This window comes from Sapajus apella, unplaced genomic scaffold (genome assembly GCF_009761245.1).
Source record: "Sapajus apella isolate SASKATOON/1434 unplaced genomic scaffold, GSC_monkey_1.0 scaffold53, whole genome shotgun sequence".
Taxonomy (NCBI): domain Eukaryota; kingdom Metazoa; phylum Chordata; class Mammalia; order Primates; family Cebidae; genus Sapajus; species Sapajus apella.
The window spans coordinates 1,288,983-1,309,189 of NW_022436993.1; the positions used below are offsets into that span (position 1 = coordinate 1,288,983).

At 40.0% G+C, this 20,207-nt stretch overlaps 1 protein-coding gene across 1 annotated transcript in view; it reads left to right on the plus strand.

Moving 5' to 3' along the window:
* ARMC4 (armadillo repeat containing 4) overlaps window positions 1–19,943 on the plus strand; it is a 152,490-nt gene extending 132,547 nt beyond the window's left edge. Inside the window, exon 20 of the mRNA XM_032243789.1 lies at window positions 19,485–19,943. Coding sequence (XP_032099680.1) covers window positions 19,485–19,598 — 114 coding nt within the window. The 3' untranslated portion in view covers window positions 19,599–19,943. The remainder of the gene's footprint in view (window positions 1–19,484) is intronic.
* Window positions 19,944–20,207: the final 264 nt, after the last annotated feature.

Consider the following 20,207-nt stretch of genomic DNA (forward strand, 5'->3'; position numbering starts at 1 on the left):
GGAACCAGGCCAGACCAGCTGCTTCTGTGTGGGCACCTATGCCAAGGGAGGCCATCTGCATGAAGATAAGAGCATGGCATCTAGGGCTTGAATTCAGATCCTGACTTTGCCAAGCTCTGCAACTTTGGGCAAGTTGCTTAATCTTTCTATGCTGCAGGTTCTTCATCTATACATTGGAATGTTAATAATAAAATTTAGCTAGGTTTGCTGAGAACTTCAAATGAATCAGTATTGTATAAGGCACCTCAAGTAGTGCCTGATACATGGTATGCACTGGCTGTGCAAGTGTTAGCTACTGTTCCTGTTATCCTCTTCATTATTGAAGGTTCTATCCCCTCTGCCTTTCCTGGGTCTATAATGGTGTATTTGGGCAGGGGAATGTCATTTTGGGTGATGATGAAAAAATGTACAGATTTAATATTTTGTAAATGTTACCTCCAATGCATAGAACACTTGAATTAGTATCAGAAAAGAACAAGGAATTGTTGTGATAGACCAGAGTCCATCAATGTTGCAGGCAGAGGTAGCATTATCTGCAGAGGTAAAGATGCATCCAAACAAAAGGCAGATGGACTTCTGGGAGCAATGTCCCCTGGGCCACTGGCCTCCAGGTCCCTCCTCATGACTCTTCCCTCCCCAATCCCCTTCTCTAGGGCTAGACTGTGTTTTTCTTAGTGTCTTTAACATTGCATCTTGTTACCTGATGGAACAAAGGAAACAAAGACCTGCCCACCAGCCCGACTTATCCAAAAGATGTACTAGAGAAAGAAAATTCTTTAAAGAATCTTGCCAGAGGAATAAGATGTGCACTTAAAGCAGCTATGTTAACACAAAATAACTATTGGCATAAATAAGCCATTTCAGTGCCCCAGATCCAAATTGATATTAAAGTAAGATCACCATCGAAAGAATGACTGTTAAATCTCCATTAGGAACTCTGGGTTGGTTCCGGAAAAGGTTTAGAGATGCAATCCACTCCATTGCTCCAGGGAGGATATTAAGAAGAGTCAGTATAACATAAAAACTGTGCTCTGCATGTATCATTTTAGGGGACTCCAAAAGACCTTCCTAAATAGAACTATTTCACTGGGCTGCCTGAAATGTGCATATTATATTGCCACATAATTTGAAATTTCATAAATTAAAGATTTGGCTGAAAAACTATCTTCTCTAAAATTTGTAAATATACATTTTAAATCTGGGAAGATTACGGAGGCTATCTATTGCCACTTGAAACTCAGTAGTAATGTGTTTAAACTGTGTTCTTCCAAACATTGAGTTGAGACTCTCTGAGAGAATGAGAGCTTTGGGGACTATGGTGCAGTAGTTTGAGGCAATTGTTAGAAGAGTAAGTACAGATTGAGCATCTGTGTGGAATGAATGGAACATGAGGAGGCTACCATCACCAGGTAGGAGTGAGCAGAAAGGGGAGGTGCTATGTGGTGAGAAAGACTATCCAGGAAACCAGGAGGTGTGGAGACCAAGGATTAGGCCATGCTCCTATCATGCAGATGAACAGTTTTTAGAGTATCGTGGAGCTGGAGAAGGTACTTCAAGGATCTCCAGGGGGAACAAGAAGGAACAGCAAAGTTCCAAGACCCTATGCTCTACTTTCTGTTCAGATGTTCCATTTTATCTTACATACGTGTATTCATATATATGTAGATTTCATAGAAAAATTAACTTTTATCAGGGGAAAACTATGGGTTCCACTGTTTAAAGAAAAAATATTTTTATCACTGCCTAAATACTTTGCTTAGGGCCAGCCCTGAAGTTCTGAAAACCTAAGTTGGCAAAAATCATGTAAGATGGGCTCTGAAATGAACACAAGTCTTTGCCAGAGAGGAAGAAGGATCATTCTGTTCTACAATTATGTTTCTTCACTGAAATGTGAAGCTCTTCTATAGATGAAATTGAAAGGCATCATTTTATATCATTTTAGCAAAAACTAAAATTAATAGCTAGTTGCTTATTAAAAATGTTTAGGAGATTATCAGGGGACTTTTTCAGAGTGGGTAGAAACATTGCTTTGTGAAATTTTACTGTAATATTTTTTAGGTTTCATTTTTAAAGATCTAGACAAGTTCTATTAGAAATAAGTTTTAAAAAAAGAAATAACCACATTTGACATAAGCCTTCCAAAAAATTACATGAGACAAGGAAAACATTCCTCAAATTGGTAGCAAATAGCAAGACAGACTCTTAAGGTACACTCAATATCAACAGGGCACAATGGAAAGAAAGGCCGAGGAGGCCTTGAGAATGAGGTTAAGTCAATGGGAGTTTGAAGAAAGCAGTTATTGAACCAAATGAATCTTTGACTTAAGGTTATTTCCCAAGAAATTAGTCATTTATTTTCATCCTTATGAGCTTAGTTCCAATTTAGTAGGAGCAGGGAAAGCTATTTCTTTGACATCGAAGAAGAAAAGTTGTACTCTTCTTTCCAGCCTTGTACTTTATTTTTTCTATATTAATCTACTTTTGAAAGCTGAACCAAAATCAAAATAAAATTGAGAAAATAGCTTAATAAAAGGATTTTGTTCCTTTTTTATTCCTTTTTAATTCTTTGGCTTCATCTCTTCTGGATATTACCTATTCTATCTTTATCCACATGGAGGATAAATTCTCTATTCCATCATGTATTTTAAATACTGCCTTATCTTTGGTTTTGAATTTCTTCTAATGATGTGTCCATTTGGGAAGACAGATAAATATAAAGGCAAATATAACATCAAAAACTTATACTTTTTCTAATGTTAAGGAATACTGTGGAACTAATTATTCATTTTTAATACATATATAATTTAGATAATTCTCAGTTTGGTGTTTTTCTTATATTAAAGAATTTTGAATTTTTCTTACTTGATAAGATTTAATTTGACAGTTTTGCATCAGATTATACAAATTCTTAGCATTTCCTAGAGTAAAGCTATAAACCAAAACAAAATTATTCCATGGAAAACTTATTTATGTAATTAAGGTAATTGCTTTCTAATAAACAGTGCATATCTTTTGTTACTTTTAAAATACTTCCATGTTAAATTATGAACAATAACCCAATGTCTGCATTAAGTAGGGATATTACTCACATGAACTTGCCTTTGATATTTAAAAAAATGAAGTTAAAGGCAGAAAATACCTCAACTTCCTGTCCCATATGTACAGAATTACCCGTAGATACCTTCAGTCTAAAAGTCTTCCCTCTGGCCTTTGAGTATTCCTTCTCCTGGCCTCTTCCATCCTCTGTAATGGTGATCTCATTTTGACTTCTCCAGAAACTGGAAGTTCTGACATTGGCTATTCCCTCTCACTTCTGCATATTTAGTCTTGATCTTCCTTTGCCTACTTGCTCAGCTCCTAACTCCCTATCAATTGATCACACCCACTGTGAAAATCACCATAACAGAGATGTAGCATTCTCCGAAGAGCCTCCTTGTCCCAGCTGCTCCTAGCTCTTCAGCTCACTGTCTTCTGGCTTTTGCCTTAGAAACTTCAGAGATTTCCCAATTGATGATTCGAACATTTGAAAATCCTAGAGATCATTGATGATCTCTAGGATTTTCAAATGTTCGAATCCAAGGGACTCTTTTCAACCTTCAAGGAACTTAACCTCCCCAAGGCATAGTATAATATTGACATCTCCATTTCCTTCAAGTGTGGCCCTTCACTGGTTTCTGTGATTTCATGACCTCCTTGTCCTCCCCTTCCTCTCTGATGACCTCTCATCTCCTCTGCGTCTCCTTCTGGCCAATACACTTGTTAGAACTTTTAAAGTAGCACAAGTAATATATAGTCACAGAAAAAAGAATAGAAGCTCAAGATGAACAGAAGAGGACAATATCAACTGGAATCTACTGAAAACTCCTGTGAACCCTTTGGGGAATTAAAATTTGGCATTGGGGAGCCATTAAAATATTTTGAGCCAGAGAATCAGTGGGTCCCATTGGCCCTTTAGAAGTTACTCTGATTTGAGAATGGATGGGAACAGGGCTGGAAGATGAGTTAGGCAGTAGTTCAGGAAGACAGAATGATGGTTGCAACTAAAATGTTATCCTTGGAGATGAAGAGAAGTGGGTGGATTCAAGAGATAATTGAGAAGTAAAAACAACAGGAGTTTGTGACTTTTTGGATGTGATGCCTGAGGAAGAGAGCAGAGTGATGATGTCTAAATGTCTGGCTTGGACAACAGGATTTAAGGAGATAGAAGAAATCTGCTTGTGGGGAGAAATGAGAGCTCATTTGAGACACAATGGCTTTGAACATCTTGGAAAACCATGTAGAGATATGGAATATATATATATCTGTATATATATATACAGATATATATATGTGTATATATATACATATATATATATACACATATATATATACATATATATATATATACACATATATATATAGTGTGTGTGTGTGTGTGTGCTTGCTGTGTATATATGTCCTTCAAGATACAAATTTGAGGGCAGTAGTTCATGAAATAATGAGAGTGAAGGACAGTTCCTTTGGATGGTGTATAGACAAAAACGGAGGAAGTTGAAAGACATACCATGATGTCTTGAGTCATATCATAATGAGCTAAGAAAGAGGATTCCAAAAAAGAAGCAATTAAAGTATTAAAGAGATGAAAATACAAACAATCAGGAAGTGTTATTTTCACAAAGTCAAGAGAAGAGAATATTTTAAGCACAAGAGCATGACCTATGGAACAAGTGTTATTGAAAAGTAATGTAAGACAAGAACCAAAAGTGTTCCCTGGATGCATAGCAAAGCAAATATGGATGACCTTGAATAAGAAGTAAGGAAATAGAGGCAGCAAATGGAGGTCACCCTTGGAAAAGTTTGGCTGAGAAGGAGTGAGGATGCTAGCTGGCAGAGGAGGTAAAGGAGTTCTTGGTGGTTTTCCATTGTTTGTTATGTTTCTGTTCTGAGACAGCAGAGATGTTTAAATGCTAACTGGCAAGAGCAGGAAAGAGGGTGGAAGAAACAGTGAAGATACCGGAAAGTTGGGGGCTAATGGTGCAGTCAGCTTCTAGAGGAGGTGGAGAGGGAGGCAGGAGGATGCGGAGCACGAGGGCAAGGAGATGAGCTTGGGCAGGAGGAGACACCTCTTCCACATGACAGATGGGAGGAGGAAAGGACGGGTGCACTTGCTGCAGGAATCTGTGCGTGTGGTGGCAGTCAGTTGGGCCACTTCCCTTTTCGTGATTTCTATTTTCCCCACCAAGTAGGAGGCAAAGACATATGCTTGAGAGTGAGGGAACTGAAGTGGTGGGTTAGGTAATTTGAGGAGAGTGGAGATGGTTTAAATAGCTGCTGTGGAGAAAGTTGATGAGAGAGACACCTGGGTGGATGGCAGGGCAACATGGAGAGCCGATGGAAATTGGAGATCACAATGTGTGTGCCATTGCTGCAATGGATGTACATGATCCAGAAGCCTGGTTCAGAGCCAGGATTTCAACTTGTAATGTCACTATAGGAGAAGAATGATAGAGAACAGAGAGTTAAACCTGGTGACAGAAAAGCAGGTGACATGGTAGGCCAGAACAGGGAGACTGCACTGGTAGATCGGTGCCTCCCATGTTCTTGATCCCATTCTGCCTTCTCCAGAATCTGGAATTTATGATAGACAGCAATGAGAGGCAGAGATGAAGCAGTCACTGGTATCACTAAGGTCCGGGTGTGACCATAAGAATGGTTGATTAATTAATGTGGAATTGAAGTGAAGATCAATGGAGTTGAGGAGGTCAAGGTCTGATGTTAGAGTAGAGGTTACTGCTTGGGTGAAAACGTTTTTGTCTTCTTTATTTCCTATGGGGATGAAGTGTCATTTTTAGTCATGATTTTATTCATATTTTAGAAAAACATACATTCAGTGGCTCAGGTGTTAACAAGGGCTGCTATTCTACTTACTGTGTAGGAAACATTGACTCAAGTCACCTTTTGCTTTCCATGCCCTGGGCAAAGTCTAATTTGTGAAGGATTCCAAATATTGCCACAGACATCTCCAGCTTCTGATAACCTGTCCGGACTATGGATCGTCTTGCTCCTGTACACATGTCATCCCTATCCTATGTGAAGCTGACCTAGATTTGGAACTCAACCCTTTTTACCTGTCCTCCTCATTAACAGCTTATTCATGAAGACAACAACCAAATCAAAACATTTTTCATAAGGTCATTGTGTGCAAAGCAAAAATAGTCAACGTTTTGGAGTGCTGGAAGGAAATATATGTTGCAGCAATTCCAGGAACTTCTGAGTTGAGTATTAGGCATGTCAGTTCTTAAAAAGACTCATGGCTACCATTTGCCCAGATTGATAAGCTGTCTTTTCTCTTCTCTGCTGTCTCCCCTTGAAGAGAAAGAAAGGTTTTATTACATTCTGAATCTGAGCATTTTTGTTTTATCTAGGCTGCACCTTGAAAGTCAGCTCCAGGTCTTTTGGCATATTGAAAACTTGGTCTAATTATTAAATTCATTTCAAGGGATAGTAGTTGGTGAGACCGGTGAAGGTAATGAGAAGATATAACCACAGATTCTGGGTTTATTTTGAAGGTAGAGTCAACAAATTTTGTTCGTGGCTTGGATAAAGGCTATGAGAGAAAGAGAGGAGTCAAGGATATGCCAAGATTTTCAGCCCAACCAACTGGAGAGATGAGTTGGCATTAGCTACGTAGGGAAGGCTGTGGGAAATAAGGTTTGAAATAGGAGGATCAGGAATTCAGCTCTGTCCCTTTTGAGGTGCATTTTTATATCCAAGTGGAAATGTCAAGTAGAAAGCTGAATGGCCTGGAGATCACGTTAGGGCTGAAGACTTAGAATTCTGGAAAAGTCACAATGAAATCCAGCTTGTTCCACTGTTTGACTGTTTTATATATAAAACCTTTCCCCAAGAAATTTATTTCCAAATAGTCTCTCAGAAAATGGATCTAACAATACAATACAGACAGCCCACAGATTTTCAATCTCACACCAATGGAAGATAATCCAAGTTAAATCCAGACACTGTATTCAGAGTTTATATCAAGAGGCCAATTTTCTTAGAATCTGGAGGAAACCTATGGATTGTTCCAGATAAGGAGATCTATGAATTGTTCCAGATAATTTAATTAATGTCTTTGTTTGCTAGTGGAGTTTTAGTCCATTTTCTGCTACCATAACCAAATACAGTGTGGGTAATTAACAAGGAAAAATTATTTATCACAGTTCTGGAGGCTGGGAAGTTCAAGAGCATGGCACCAGCATCTGGCAAGAGTCATCCCATGGCAGAAGGTACAGTAGGTGGGAGCAAGTACATGAGACAGAGAGCAGATGAGGGACAAACTTACCCATTTATTGGGAGCCCAATCCCTCTGGAACAGCATTAATCCACCCATAAAAGCAGAGCCCTTCAGACTTATTCACTTCTTAAAGGCCCCACTTCCTAATACTGTTACATTAGCAATTAAATTTCAGCATGAGCTTAGAAGGAGACAAACATTCCATCCATAGTAGGATTTGATGTTCTCCTAGCCTAGAGACTGATACAGGAGAAAACGGTAATTTGAATAAGCACTTATTGATCTCTTTTAATAAACGTAGGGATGTGTTAGTTCTAATGCCTTGACTTTTGTTTTTGATCATCTAACAGGACACCACAAACCTTCTGTTAATGTATTAATTTTCAGCATACTAGATTAAAATCGCTTATTTGGATCAATCCAATAGGAACTGTAGCAGAGAAAATGAGCTATCAGCAAATACTAATGTCTCTGGTCAATAACAGTCTCCAACTCAAAATAACAATAATAATAATAATAACAGCCATAATTTAGAGGCACATAGCATGAGCACTTTACATTAATTTTCCCATTTAATCCCACATCTATCTTATTAGGAAAGTACCATTAAAAATCCTAATTTTATTGATAAGAAAACTAAAGTTTATAGAGAGTTACCTCAGGTTCCATAAAGTTAGGAGGACATAAAGTCAGGATTCAGTCTGAACTCAAAGCATAAACTCATAGCTGCTTTACTGCATAATCTATGAGAACATATTTTTCCCAGAAAATTGTCATATACACTTTGATCTAACCAATAGCAAAATGCAATTCTAAACAACCTTGTCCACATAGGTGTTTTTAATCCAGCCTTATCCTATTATTTCTTTAGCATTCTTATATAAGAAGCCCCTGTGTGCACAGATATTCTTTGTATTTAATAGGAATAAAAATCCAAGAGCAACTTGAAGCCATTCCAGATGACACCATCAGCTTCTTCCCTGGGCAGGCAGAAACTTGTCACTTTCTTTTCCTCTGATAGGGTACTGAGCAATATCCCACAGTCTCCTGACCCAGCCAGTCGTCAAGTCATTCTCCATTTCTAGCATTTCTGGAAGAAAGTCAATAGGGCTCTTTCTCTTATTTATCCCATTTCTGCTCCCAATGCTATAGACCCAATGTGTGAATCTCCTGTCAGTCTGTTTGGGCACAATAGCTCTCTGGTGGAAAGTTCATGAAGAAACATGGAAGAAAACCCAGAGGATACACTTATGAATGTCTGCACATAGCACTGGATCAAATAAGCAGATCCAAGTTTTGAAGACATGGACCTCAGATCACATGCACACCTATCACCTTGAGGAGGACAGACACCAATAAAGGCAAGACCCTTGACTCCCTTCACTGACCAACAGAACCAAAGGTTTTGCCCCAACCAGCAAATGTTAAGTGTGCTTTGAGGCCTCTGGCACTGGTGAGCTGTCATATGAAATGAATTACCAAGGCTCAGAGTCTGGATGTACAAGAAACTGCGGTGGAATCTCTGTTGGAATAGCAGCAGAACTCCAGCCAACCCGAATAGCTGGGAAGCCATTCCACAGGTAGACACAAGTATTTCTTGTTAGGGGGTGGTGCATGAGTGCTATGATGTCACCATAATGCTTTGTAAACAGGAGAATGTCAGAAGGGCTCGCAGTTCAAATCAGCTCTGGGCACTTAAGATCTTTTGGGAAAACCCCTCAGCCTGGTATGTAGGCTGGTATTCCAGAGCTCATCCGGCTCTAATTAAAAACTCCTATTTCCAGGCTATGTTCACCCAAACAATGTCAAGTCAAACCACAAGAAAATCTGTTATCATTCAAATTGGTACATATTTTTCATAGAACTGAAATGTTATATAAAATCATAAACTGTTCAAGGGAAATGTAAAAATTGAATGCAGACCCGATTCCCATGCTACCTTTGCCACACCTTCCAGGAGATGTGAACTGTGGGTCGCAGCTGCATGCCGAGGTCATGAACCTTAAGATCAAAGCCCTTTACACCAGAGGAAGCATTGGTGTTAACCCAATCTACAAATCACTCCTTATGCCTATCCCCACGTTCTCGTTCGCTCCAACGTTGTAAAAAGTTATTTGTTTGAAAGATGTTTTAAAGTGCTCTGTGCAATTAAATTTTCAAAAGCGTGGGGACTAGTTTTCCTTCCATGTATATATGAAATTCCCAATAAATTTAAAGTCCTAGGGTGTGTTTTAGGGGAGATGGAGGATTAAAAAGAGAAACATTTGAAAGGAACTAGGACTTCAAAAAGGTAAGCCCCTTAGAATATTAAAAATGTCTGTATTGTTGGAAAGAAAGCCTATAGACCAAAAAACAGATACCAAAAAAGTATACCAATTTCATACTCGTTTGTACCAAATTTGTATCTCACATTCCTAAGAAAATGATTCCTTTTATGTAATTATGACCAAAAGATACGAAACCACCCTCACCTTGCTCCGTGTGTTAGTGATTTGAAAACATGCACTGCACTTTCATTTCTGTCAGCGGTACATCAAATTCAGGATTTTGTACTGGGTTTCTGTTTTGCAAGTATTTCTATTAGTTTTAAAGAAACTAGTGCCTTAGTTTAAAGAAATTAGTGCCTTAGTTTGCTTGTGAGGCTCTTAGGAAAATAGAAACATATTTCTGAGCCCAATTCAAAACCAAGACACATATATGCTACATATTTTTCAGATGGTGGTTTGGGACAGTAGCATAACCTTATTCAATTTGTAAAACAGCATTAGATGCATAATGCATAGCCTCTGGGTGTATAACAAAGCAATGAGTAACATTCACTGACAATAAAGTAAAACTCGGGAAAAACAATACAGTGAGCTAGCAGCAAAACTCAAAGAGGGTCATGGGGGTAATTCTCAAATATTAAGCCATTCAGACCCTGAGCACACAGAAAATTCTAGACTTCCAATTATACCCTTGATTGAGACTGTACTTAACTAAGTAAAATAAAGCAGGCTAAATTCAGCAGTAGAGAATAAATCATAGTGCCTGGCACATAGTAAGCTTGGTAGCTAATGAAATCATTTCATGTTATGCAAATGTTAGGTAACCTGTGGGCTTGACATTAATGAGTCACTCGAGGTAAATTTAAGGAAGCAACTCTCATATACCATTCTAAGCCACACGTTTCCTCTCTTTATCTATTTATTTAAAAAAAAATTCAATCTTGCCCATCCTATAATTCTTTTCTTTTCTTTCTTTCTTCCTTTCTTTTTTTTTTTTTTACTAGATGGAGTCTTACTCTGTTGCCCAGGCTGGAGTGCAGTGGCATCTTCTTGGCTCATTGCAACCTCCACCTCCTCGGTTCAAGCAATTCTCCTGCCTCAATCTCCTGAGTAGCTGGGACTACAGGTGTGCATCACTACGGCTGGCTAAGTTTTGTATTTTTAGTAGAGATGGGGATTCCATCATTTTGCCCAGGCTGGTCTTGAACTGACCTCAAGTAATCTGCCTGCCTCAGCCTCCTAAAGTGCTGGAATTATAGGCATGAGCCATCACGCCTGGCCCTATAATTCTTTAAAATAGTGGGCTACTGGCTGGGCACAGTGGCTCATGCCTATAATCCTAGCACTTTGGGAGGCCGAGGCAGGTGGATCACCTGAGGTCAGGAGTTTGAGACCTGCCTGACGAACATGGCGAAACCCCGTCTCTACTAAAAATACAAAATTAGCCGGGTGTGGTGGTACACGCCTCTAATCCCGGCTACTTGGGAGGTTGAGACAGGAGAATGGCTTGAACCTGGGAAGCAGAGGTTGCAGTGAGCCGAGATCACGCCACTGCACTCCAGCCTGGGCAATAAGAGCAAAACTCCATCTCAAAAAAAAAAGATAGTCAGCTGCTGGGCTTCATTGGTTTAATTGTTAAGGTAAAATTCAACCAACCAGCATATGGGTTATAGCATGAAGCCTTGTGGTTAATGTAAGAAACTTAAGGCAAAATAAATTCCCCAGCAAAGCGTAGTCCTCTTGGTCCACTCAGGACTAGAAGTTACTCAAATAAAAAAAAATTTTATTTATAGAGTAGAGTCAAAAAGGGTACCTGCTTAGATTTAATGTTTTCTTCTAATTAAGTCCTGTGAACACACAGGAGATGCTCCCTCCAGCAATCCTTATCTGGTTGGCTCTGAGAATAGCCACCACACAGCAGCTTTCTCTATGCCAAACATTATGACTCAGACACTTGACACTCACAGTCCATTGGTTTATGCAATGTGAAATTACGTAACTGGATCAAGAGTTTGGGAATAAATATAACCGACTCTTGGAAAGCCCAAGCAGAGACTGCAGAACAATGACCAGGTCTAAAGGAGGATGGGCAAAACGCAGGCTAGATTTTGACAGACATCAGATCAAGGGTTTCCTTTCCAAGGGCGCTGTCCAGGGCGGCAGCAGCCAGTGCCACGTGGAGCCTGGGCCATTGGTATCCATGGAGGTCAACCAGTGACAAGGCAGGGCCCAGAGCAGGTGCTGACAGAAGCTAGACTGACCTCAGGGCCAAAATTCTTCCTTTCTTCCAGACTAAGCAGGCCAACCCTCCAGGAAATAAATACCAGAACCAGACTTCTGAACCGGCAAAATAATCACCATGAACATGAGTAGCATTCATGGAGCATTTGCTTTGTGTTGGGCAGTGAACTATGTGATTCAAATGTATGACCCATATGAAGCCGGGCTGCCTCATGGTCCAGTCGTAACCTGAAAATGCAGTCAGAGAAACAGAAGCCTAGAAACCCAATAGCAACTGAAAATACATTTTTTTTAAGAGACGAGGTCTCATACCACCCAGGCTAGATTGCAGTGGTACAATCTTAGCTCACTGCAGCTTTAAAGACCTAGGCTCAAGCAATCCTCCTGCCTCAGCCTTTCAGACCCACCCAGCTACTTGGACTAGGTGGACGTGACCACATCCATGCCTGGTTATGTCCAGGGTATGTCCACCCAGCTAGGTGGACGTGACTACACCCATGCCTGGTTAATTTTTTTTTTTTTTTTTTTTTTGGGTAGAGGCAGGGCCTCACTATGTTGCCCAAGATGGCCTTGAACTTCTGGCCTCAAGCCATCTTCCCGCCTTGGCCTTCCAGTGCACTGGGATTATAGGCGGCACCTGGCCTGAAAGTAATTTGAATCCTAGTTTCACTCTGTCTTGAAGACAGTGTACAATCATGTACTATTAAACTTTAAGTCCTTAATCTTTCTTATACTCAGTATATTTCTCTCACCTCAGAGTTGCTTCTAAAGTAACCTTTCTGCTTCAAGCCCCTCAAACTCTTTGAAACAGGATAGAAGTTCTCTCTTTCTCCCTTTTTCATTCCTTCTCCTTCTGTTGCTCTTTTCTGTCCCATAAGGAGTCCTCTGCCCTTGCCAGTGTAAACTTCCCCCACCTGTGCTCCTCCATGCTTCCCTCACACACTGCAGACTTGGGTTTATAGAAGGCTGGGGAAATCATCAGACGACATAGGAAGGGGAAAGACCAAAGGACATAAAGACAAGAAGAGGCTATGAATACAGGCGTTTAAACATCTATCAAAGTTATATGTTTAATTCATCTTTGCAATGACACTCAGAGGTAGGTGATCTCTTTACACATATGAGAAGGTTGGGTTAAGAGTTTCAATAATGTGCCCAGTAACTGGGAGAGTTAGGGTACAGATCCAAGATGCTGTGACCTCAAAACCCATACCTTTGACTACGGTTTGATACTGATTTTTCTGGGAAAGAGCGAGCACCATAAGGCATCTAGATTCCTCCTCAGGTAGTTGGGGTTCGAACCTAGGACTCTATTTCACTTCTTCCTGGATTTAAAAAGCCACGATGACAAGAAATGTGAGAGGAGAGGCCAGGGACTGGAGCGGAAGCAAGGCGGGTAGCTGTGGGAGGGAGATGGAATTGCTATAACTAGCAATCTATTCTCCTCCCATTACCTAAACAACAAATATAGGGCAATTGTAGACTGTTTTTTTTTTTTTTTTTTCTAAATTTCATTCACTGTGGAAATCAAGCTTTTAGTGTAGCATTAGGTCCTCTAATCTGGGACCCAGAAACACCTACAGGTAACTGGCATTATTCATTGTGATGACCTGGCTGTAATGACAAAATTCATGAAGTAATCATTGTTGTCTATTAAAGTGATTGACTGTTGGGAGGGTTTTTGTACTATATTTTGTAGAACAGTGGAGTCAACATAGGGACTCATGAACCCTTATGAACCATCTACTTGGGAAAAGGAGTGAGAAAATAAGTCATGTAAAGGGAAATTAATAACTTTTAAAAATCCTATAATCAAGGGGTTATACAATTACGTAATCGAGGGATCAGGTCAATCCCTTGATTATATAATTTACCAAGAAATTAGTTGGAATGTTTTGCTTTGATATAAGAAAAAAAGATCAGAAAGCAGAAGTGAGGAAAATAACAGGCCCATTGGGAACAGAGACATGTGAATATCAGGATCCGTGGGGAGCCAGGCTGGCAGCGCTCACATTCAATGATTTAGTGGTGGTGTGGAGGAGTGAAATCACCAGGCTTACAGTTGGCATGTCATACTGCAGGATGACAAAGGTGACCATGGTGGATGTGGGCAACAAGGAAGTCAGTAAAAGCTGTGTGAGCATGAAAAATGGTGTCTGAATGATGTGAAGTATGTATGTAGAAGAAATCGCCTAAATTTTATAAAGTTATATCTGCCTTAAAGACTGTCTATAAACAGCCATTTGAACCAGCAATCCCACTACTGGATATATACCTAGAGGAAAAGAAATTACTTTGTCAAAAAGACACCTGCACTTGTATGTGTATTGCAGCACTATTCACAATAATAAATATATGGAATCAACCTACGTTCCCATCCATAGAGGATTGGATTTTTTAAATGTGGTATATATTTGCCATGGAATGCCTACTCAGTCATAAAAAAGAATGAATCATGTCTTTGGCAGCAACATAAATTGAACTGGAGGCCATTATCCTAAGTGAAATCACTCAGAAACAGAAAGTCAAAACCGCATGTTCTCACTTATTAGTGGGAGCTAGAAAATGGGTACACATGGAATAATAGACATCGGAGACTCCAAAAGATGGGAAATGGGAGGAAGAGTATAAATCTGCACTTGTACCCTCTAAATAGATACAAATTTTTAAAAAATAACTTTGACTATACAGTAAATTGAGGTATAAAAAAGAGGTTAATAAAAATTGTGAACCATAGATCATGAGTTAAAAGTTACAAGCTAGGGAAGGGATTTAAGTGTGAATAGCTACACAAAGACATCTAAGCTATGTGTTAGGGTAACCAAAGAGAGTGGCTACTCTGTTTTTCCTGCCCATTATTTTTCCATTATTTCCCTTCCCTACAGAGAGAGAGAGAGAGAGAATGAGAATATTTAAGTGTGTATAGGTGCACACATCCATCTGTGTGTATGTATAAAACGGTGTAACAGGCCGGGCGTGGTGGCTCAAGCCTGCAATCCAAGCACTTTGAGAGGCGGAGGCGGGTGGATCACCTGAGGTCAGGAGTTCGAGACCAGCCTGGCCAATGTGGCAAAACTCTGTCTCTACTAAAAATACAAAACTTAGCTGGGCGTGGTGCTGCATGTCTGTAATCCCAGCTGCTTGGGAGGCTGAGGCAGAAGAATGGCTTGAACCCAGGAGCAGAAGTTGCAGTGGGCCAAAATCGTGCCACTTCACTCCAACCTGGGTGAAAGAGACTCTGTCTCAAAGAAACAAAAACAAAAACTGCATAACAATCTTATACTGACCTACATTTCCATGGCCATGCCCTGGATCTTGTCAATACTCAAAGCAACTTTATCTGTAAAATCTCCAGATATCTCATTTGCTGACTAGAATGTCTTGTTTTCACCCTTTTCCTATGCTTTGATCCCACCAAACTGTTTGCCTGCATCGTTGAGGCCTCGCTTCCTAATTCTCCCAGCAATCAGTAGCCTCCTGTTTTCGCTTCCCTTCCAGCCCAGCACAGACCATATGGCTGTTCACATGAATCACACTCCTATAATCTATTTCCTCTGTCTTATTCCAGGGATATTGAATGGTGCTGGAGAAAAATAATAATACAAAGCTCTCAAGGCAGGAGCCCCTCCAAATGTCCCTGTTTCCCTCATGCAGAACAGAATCTTTCTCTTGAATCTCAGAAGATGGATCATATCTTGTTCCCTCCTGTTTCTCAGAAACATTGTCTCTTATTAGTAAATTTCCCAGTTTAGGCAATTACTCTAGATTCAGTATGAAGAGGTAATCAGACAGGGACAAGACAGGGTGCAAGGACAGCGGGAAGCTGTTGTAGGCTTTGCTGGGATGAATGACAATGGCAATAAAGAGAAGTGAATGACTTTGAAAGATGTGTAGGCAGATGAATCACAAGAATATGATAATCAGTTGGATGCAGCACAGGGAGATGAGGGTGGGAGTGAGTGTGAGGCAGGGAGATTTCCGTCTTGAACAACCAAGTGATAACATCTATTATTGCTACAGGAAAATACTTGGAAAGAGATTCATGTTTATATAGAAAAAATAAAAAATTTCATTTGGAATCTGTTAAGCTTGCGGTGGCTGTGAGACTTCCAAGTGGAGAAGGCTAAGAAGTGTTGGATATGAAGTTTTCCATTCCAAAGAAGGTTCTGGGATGAAGGTAGAAATTTAGTAGCTGGTTCCATATGAATACCATTTGAATTCAGGTAGTGAAAGATGTCATCTAGGGAAGGAGAACAGAATGAAAACAGAAGAGGAATTTGTGCTGATGAACTCTAACAATTTTTGTTTGGAAGAAACAGAAAGAGCCATCGATACAGATTGAGAAGACGAGAATGAATGGACAGGAGGAAAAGCAGGGGAGTATGGCAGAGAAGGAGGAAGTGGCCAATTATATCAAGTGCTGTTAAGGGGTCAGATAAGATGAGAACTCCTAAGTGTCCACTACTGCTAGCCACATGGAAGGAAGTTACTGACATCCTCTGAGAGAGTCATTTCAGAGGAGACCTGAAGGCAGAAAGCAGCGTGGAGTGAGTGGGATGGAATTTAAGACTGGAGATAGGAATTCCAGACAACAACTCTAAAGAAATTTGGCTAGAAAGGGAAGAAAATGGGGTCAAAGTGGTGTCTTTTTGTTTTGTTTTATTTTTAATGTGTAAGACATGTGTTTAAATAATGGAATCATTAGAAAGGAAGAGGTGAAAGCTGAAGTAGAAGAGAGACAGGGAGTATTTGTAGTAAAATGTCCTAAGAATAAGAATGGATGAAGAATACAAGCGGATTGTGTGCCTTGGATAGGAGAGAGCCATTATAACTGGAAGGTAGGGTCAAAAGATCTGCTCAGATGCTGGCGTAGTTGCAGTTTTAGGAAGCGCATCCATGGAGCACTTCCTAATGGCTTCTACCGAGTTTATGAAGGAGACCTTATTGGTCATCTTCTGGAAATGGGGGCTAAAAGGAAGAATGGGAGATTGAAGAAGAAGGAAGATTTAAAAGAGGCATTGAAAAGGGAAAGTAACCTAATAAGAGAGACACAAATTTTGATTGCTGGGCAGTGAATGAGAATCCAGTTGAGGTTGAACTGACAGTGGACTGATTTGCCTTGTTGTTGACATACAGCCTTCCACGGGCTCCGTTATTGCTGAAGGCACAGGGAAGAACAGAGTTAGATTTATGGACACTTACAGCTTTCCTGGATGGATGTCATAAGGAGGTTTAAGAAACTGGTAATGAGAATGGCTCAAAAGATGGACTGTGCCATCTAAGCTGGTTGGAGGAAGTGAATACAGAAGATGGTTAAAGAAAAAGTGTATGAGCCCATGAACAAGAGATCATGAGGAGAACAAACAAGTAAGATGGTTGCACAGCCAAATCGTGGGAGGAGACATTGTGGTCGCAGAGTTTGGAGGTCAGACTGTTAAAAGTGATGAAAAGGTCGGGCGCAGTGGCTCCCACCTGTAATCCCAGCACTTTGGGAGGCCGAGGTGGGCGGATCACAAGGTCAAGAGATCGAGACCATCCTGGCCAACATGGTGAAATCCCGTCTCTACTAAAAATACAAAAATTAGCCGGGTGTGGTGGCACGCGCCTGTGGTCCCAGCTACTCATGAGGCTGAGGCAGAAGAATCGCTTGAACCCAGGAGGCAGAGGTTGCAGTGAGCCGAAATTGTGCCACTGCACTCCAGCCTGGCAACAGAGCAAGACTCTGTCTCAAAATAAATAAGTAAATAAAAGTGATGAAAAATCAGGACCCAGGTGTAACCCTGAAGGTGGAGGGCTGAAGTGTGAAGATCAGTGACAATGGGAGGTCAAGGAACTGAGAGGGCAGACGTTCCTCACTGCCCCAATTTGAACAACAAGATATTCTTATATACAACCTTCTCAATGTTTTGCATTATCTCTTTCTTATCTAATCTCATTGAGACAGCCAGGTGGGAAGGGGTCCCCAGAGAAACTTCAAATGGCCTGAGCACTGGGAGGAATGCTCACTGGGGTGGAGCCACAGAAGCTCCTGCTGTTTGCAACAGGGAGAGCCCAGCCCCTCCTTTTCTGGGTGAAAACTGGGATTCAATCTGCGAAGCAGAAAGCATACCAGCAGGGACTCTGGCTTTGCAGAGGGTCCCTGTTTCCATTTTTCCCCCTGTTTTGCCCAATAAATTCCATTTTTCTCCCCCTTCAAATTGTCTGTGAGCCTAATTTTTCATGGCCTTGGGACAAGGACCCTGTCTTTAGCTGAACTAAGAAGAGAGTCCTACAGCATCATTAATGTAGGATTGGAATTGATATTCATCTGGAATTGATATTTATGTATGATGTGAGATTACCATTTTTATTTTCTTCTATTGGATAAGCAGTTGTTCTGGGGCCATTTATTGAATAGTTATTTCATTCCAAAATATCCCTTGAATTTGCTCCTTCCTGTGATCTTTATCTTTTATTCTTTCCTGTCACCTCTATAGGAAGTAATACAGTACCCTTCTGCCTCTTTTCTCTACAGTCCATACTTTATAATTTGCTGTAAAAATTACCTTTCTAAAATACAAATATGACTATGTCACTCCCCTGATTAAAGTTCTTAAATAACTTCTTTTTATTACCTACAGAATAAAAGCCACACCCTAAGCTTGGTATAAGTAAGACATTTCGTGATATTTTTCTTTATAAGATTTCTTTGCTTATCAAATCATCCTCATTTTCTGGAGTTATCACATTTGCATTCAAATGCTACTGTGCAGAAAAATATGTGATTCAAATTTACTTTTAAAAAATATTTTGCGAGGACTATAATTAGAATCATAATTGGTAGATTTTAAATGTTCTAATTCATTTGTCTTCTATGCATTAGATTCGGTAAGTTTCTTTAAGCACTTACTATCTAAAGAAGGACAGAAAGCATTAAGCCAAATATCTGTTAAAAAAGGAAAAATATGTGTAGTGACAGACATTTGAGTAAACTGCTACTGAGAGCCTGATGAGGAATAAATGGCATTTTAATGGAAATCATGGAGGCTTTGAGGAAAAGTTGGCTAGGTCTGTTTTGAAAGATGAATAAAATTTACCAAGCCAGAGAAGGGGATGGGAAGGCATTTTAGATAGGTGATAGCACCAATAAAGTCGAGATAAATGGGAAAGTATGATCTTGGAGAAGAGGAGAAAGATGAGTAGCTAGAAAGGTATTGAAGCCAGAGGGCACAAACACTCAAGCACCAGTTAATAGATCAGCCGTAGCTAGTTGGCACTGGAAGTCACTGAAAGTCCCTAGTAAGTGACTGATAAATTGAGGTTGTGACATGATCAGAAGGATTGGAACTCAGAGAGATTAAACCTAAGTGGATGCCCTACTAGTCTAAGCATGGTATGCTGTTGGCTTGTTCTGAACGCTGGAAAAGCCAGAAAGGATGCGAGAGAAATTTCAGAAGCAGAAGCCCAAAATAGCAGTTAGATACCCAAAGAAACTGGGGAGGAAAGAGTCTAATTCAGCTCCAGAAAAGTAAGAAGTGCATGAGGAATTCCTGCATCTGATTAAGCACCGTTTACATTTGCATTTGCTCAAATGGAATTTCTTATGCTTTTTCATGGCTTTAAAAAATATTTACTAATGAAAATTATTTTCATAGCCTAACTTTATGTCTTTAGATTAATGCTTGTGTTTTTGTGTTCCTTTTCCTCCTCCTTATGTGTGACAGCTTCTACTGGATATGGTTGGGTCCCCTGACCAGGATCTCCAGGAAGCTGCAGCTGGTTGTATATCCAATATCCGCAGGCTGGCTCTTGCTACAGAGAAGGCAAGATACACTTGAACTTTAAATGGACATTACAAGCTACAAAATTCTACATGGCACAGGACATGTCACTCCCATGACCAGGAAGCCTAAATTGGGAAACATTTATTAGCGAATCCTTTCAACCGTCTAAATGAAAACACACAAATTGAAAACACACAGGATGTTTTTCATCTGAAGATTGCGTGGAGACTTTTGCTTCTATTTAATGTTTGAGGGATATGACATGTAATAAGATGGAAAGCCAATAAATCTGTGATAAGTTTCTGTGAATTTGAGAATATACATATACAGTATATATATATAGTGCAGTGATGCTTTTGTATTTGGGTGGTTTTAATAAAGGATACGGCCATACCAATGTGTAGTTTCATGGTTGTTCATGAATGTCTCTACAATTCCCTGTCTGTTAAACCAATCTAACTATCCTGTCATTATGGCTTTGTCTGTTTGATCACTTGTAACCCACGGGAGAGTTCCAAGGAGATGTGCTGATTTCACAAACTGTTATTAAATAGAATTTAGAGTTAAGCAGCTGGACTGAAAGAGATCATCCCAAGGTCATCCCAAATTTCTCCTAAATATTAGCAAACATCTGAAAGGACAATGTATAACTGTCACTGTACC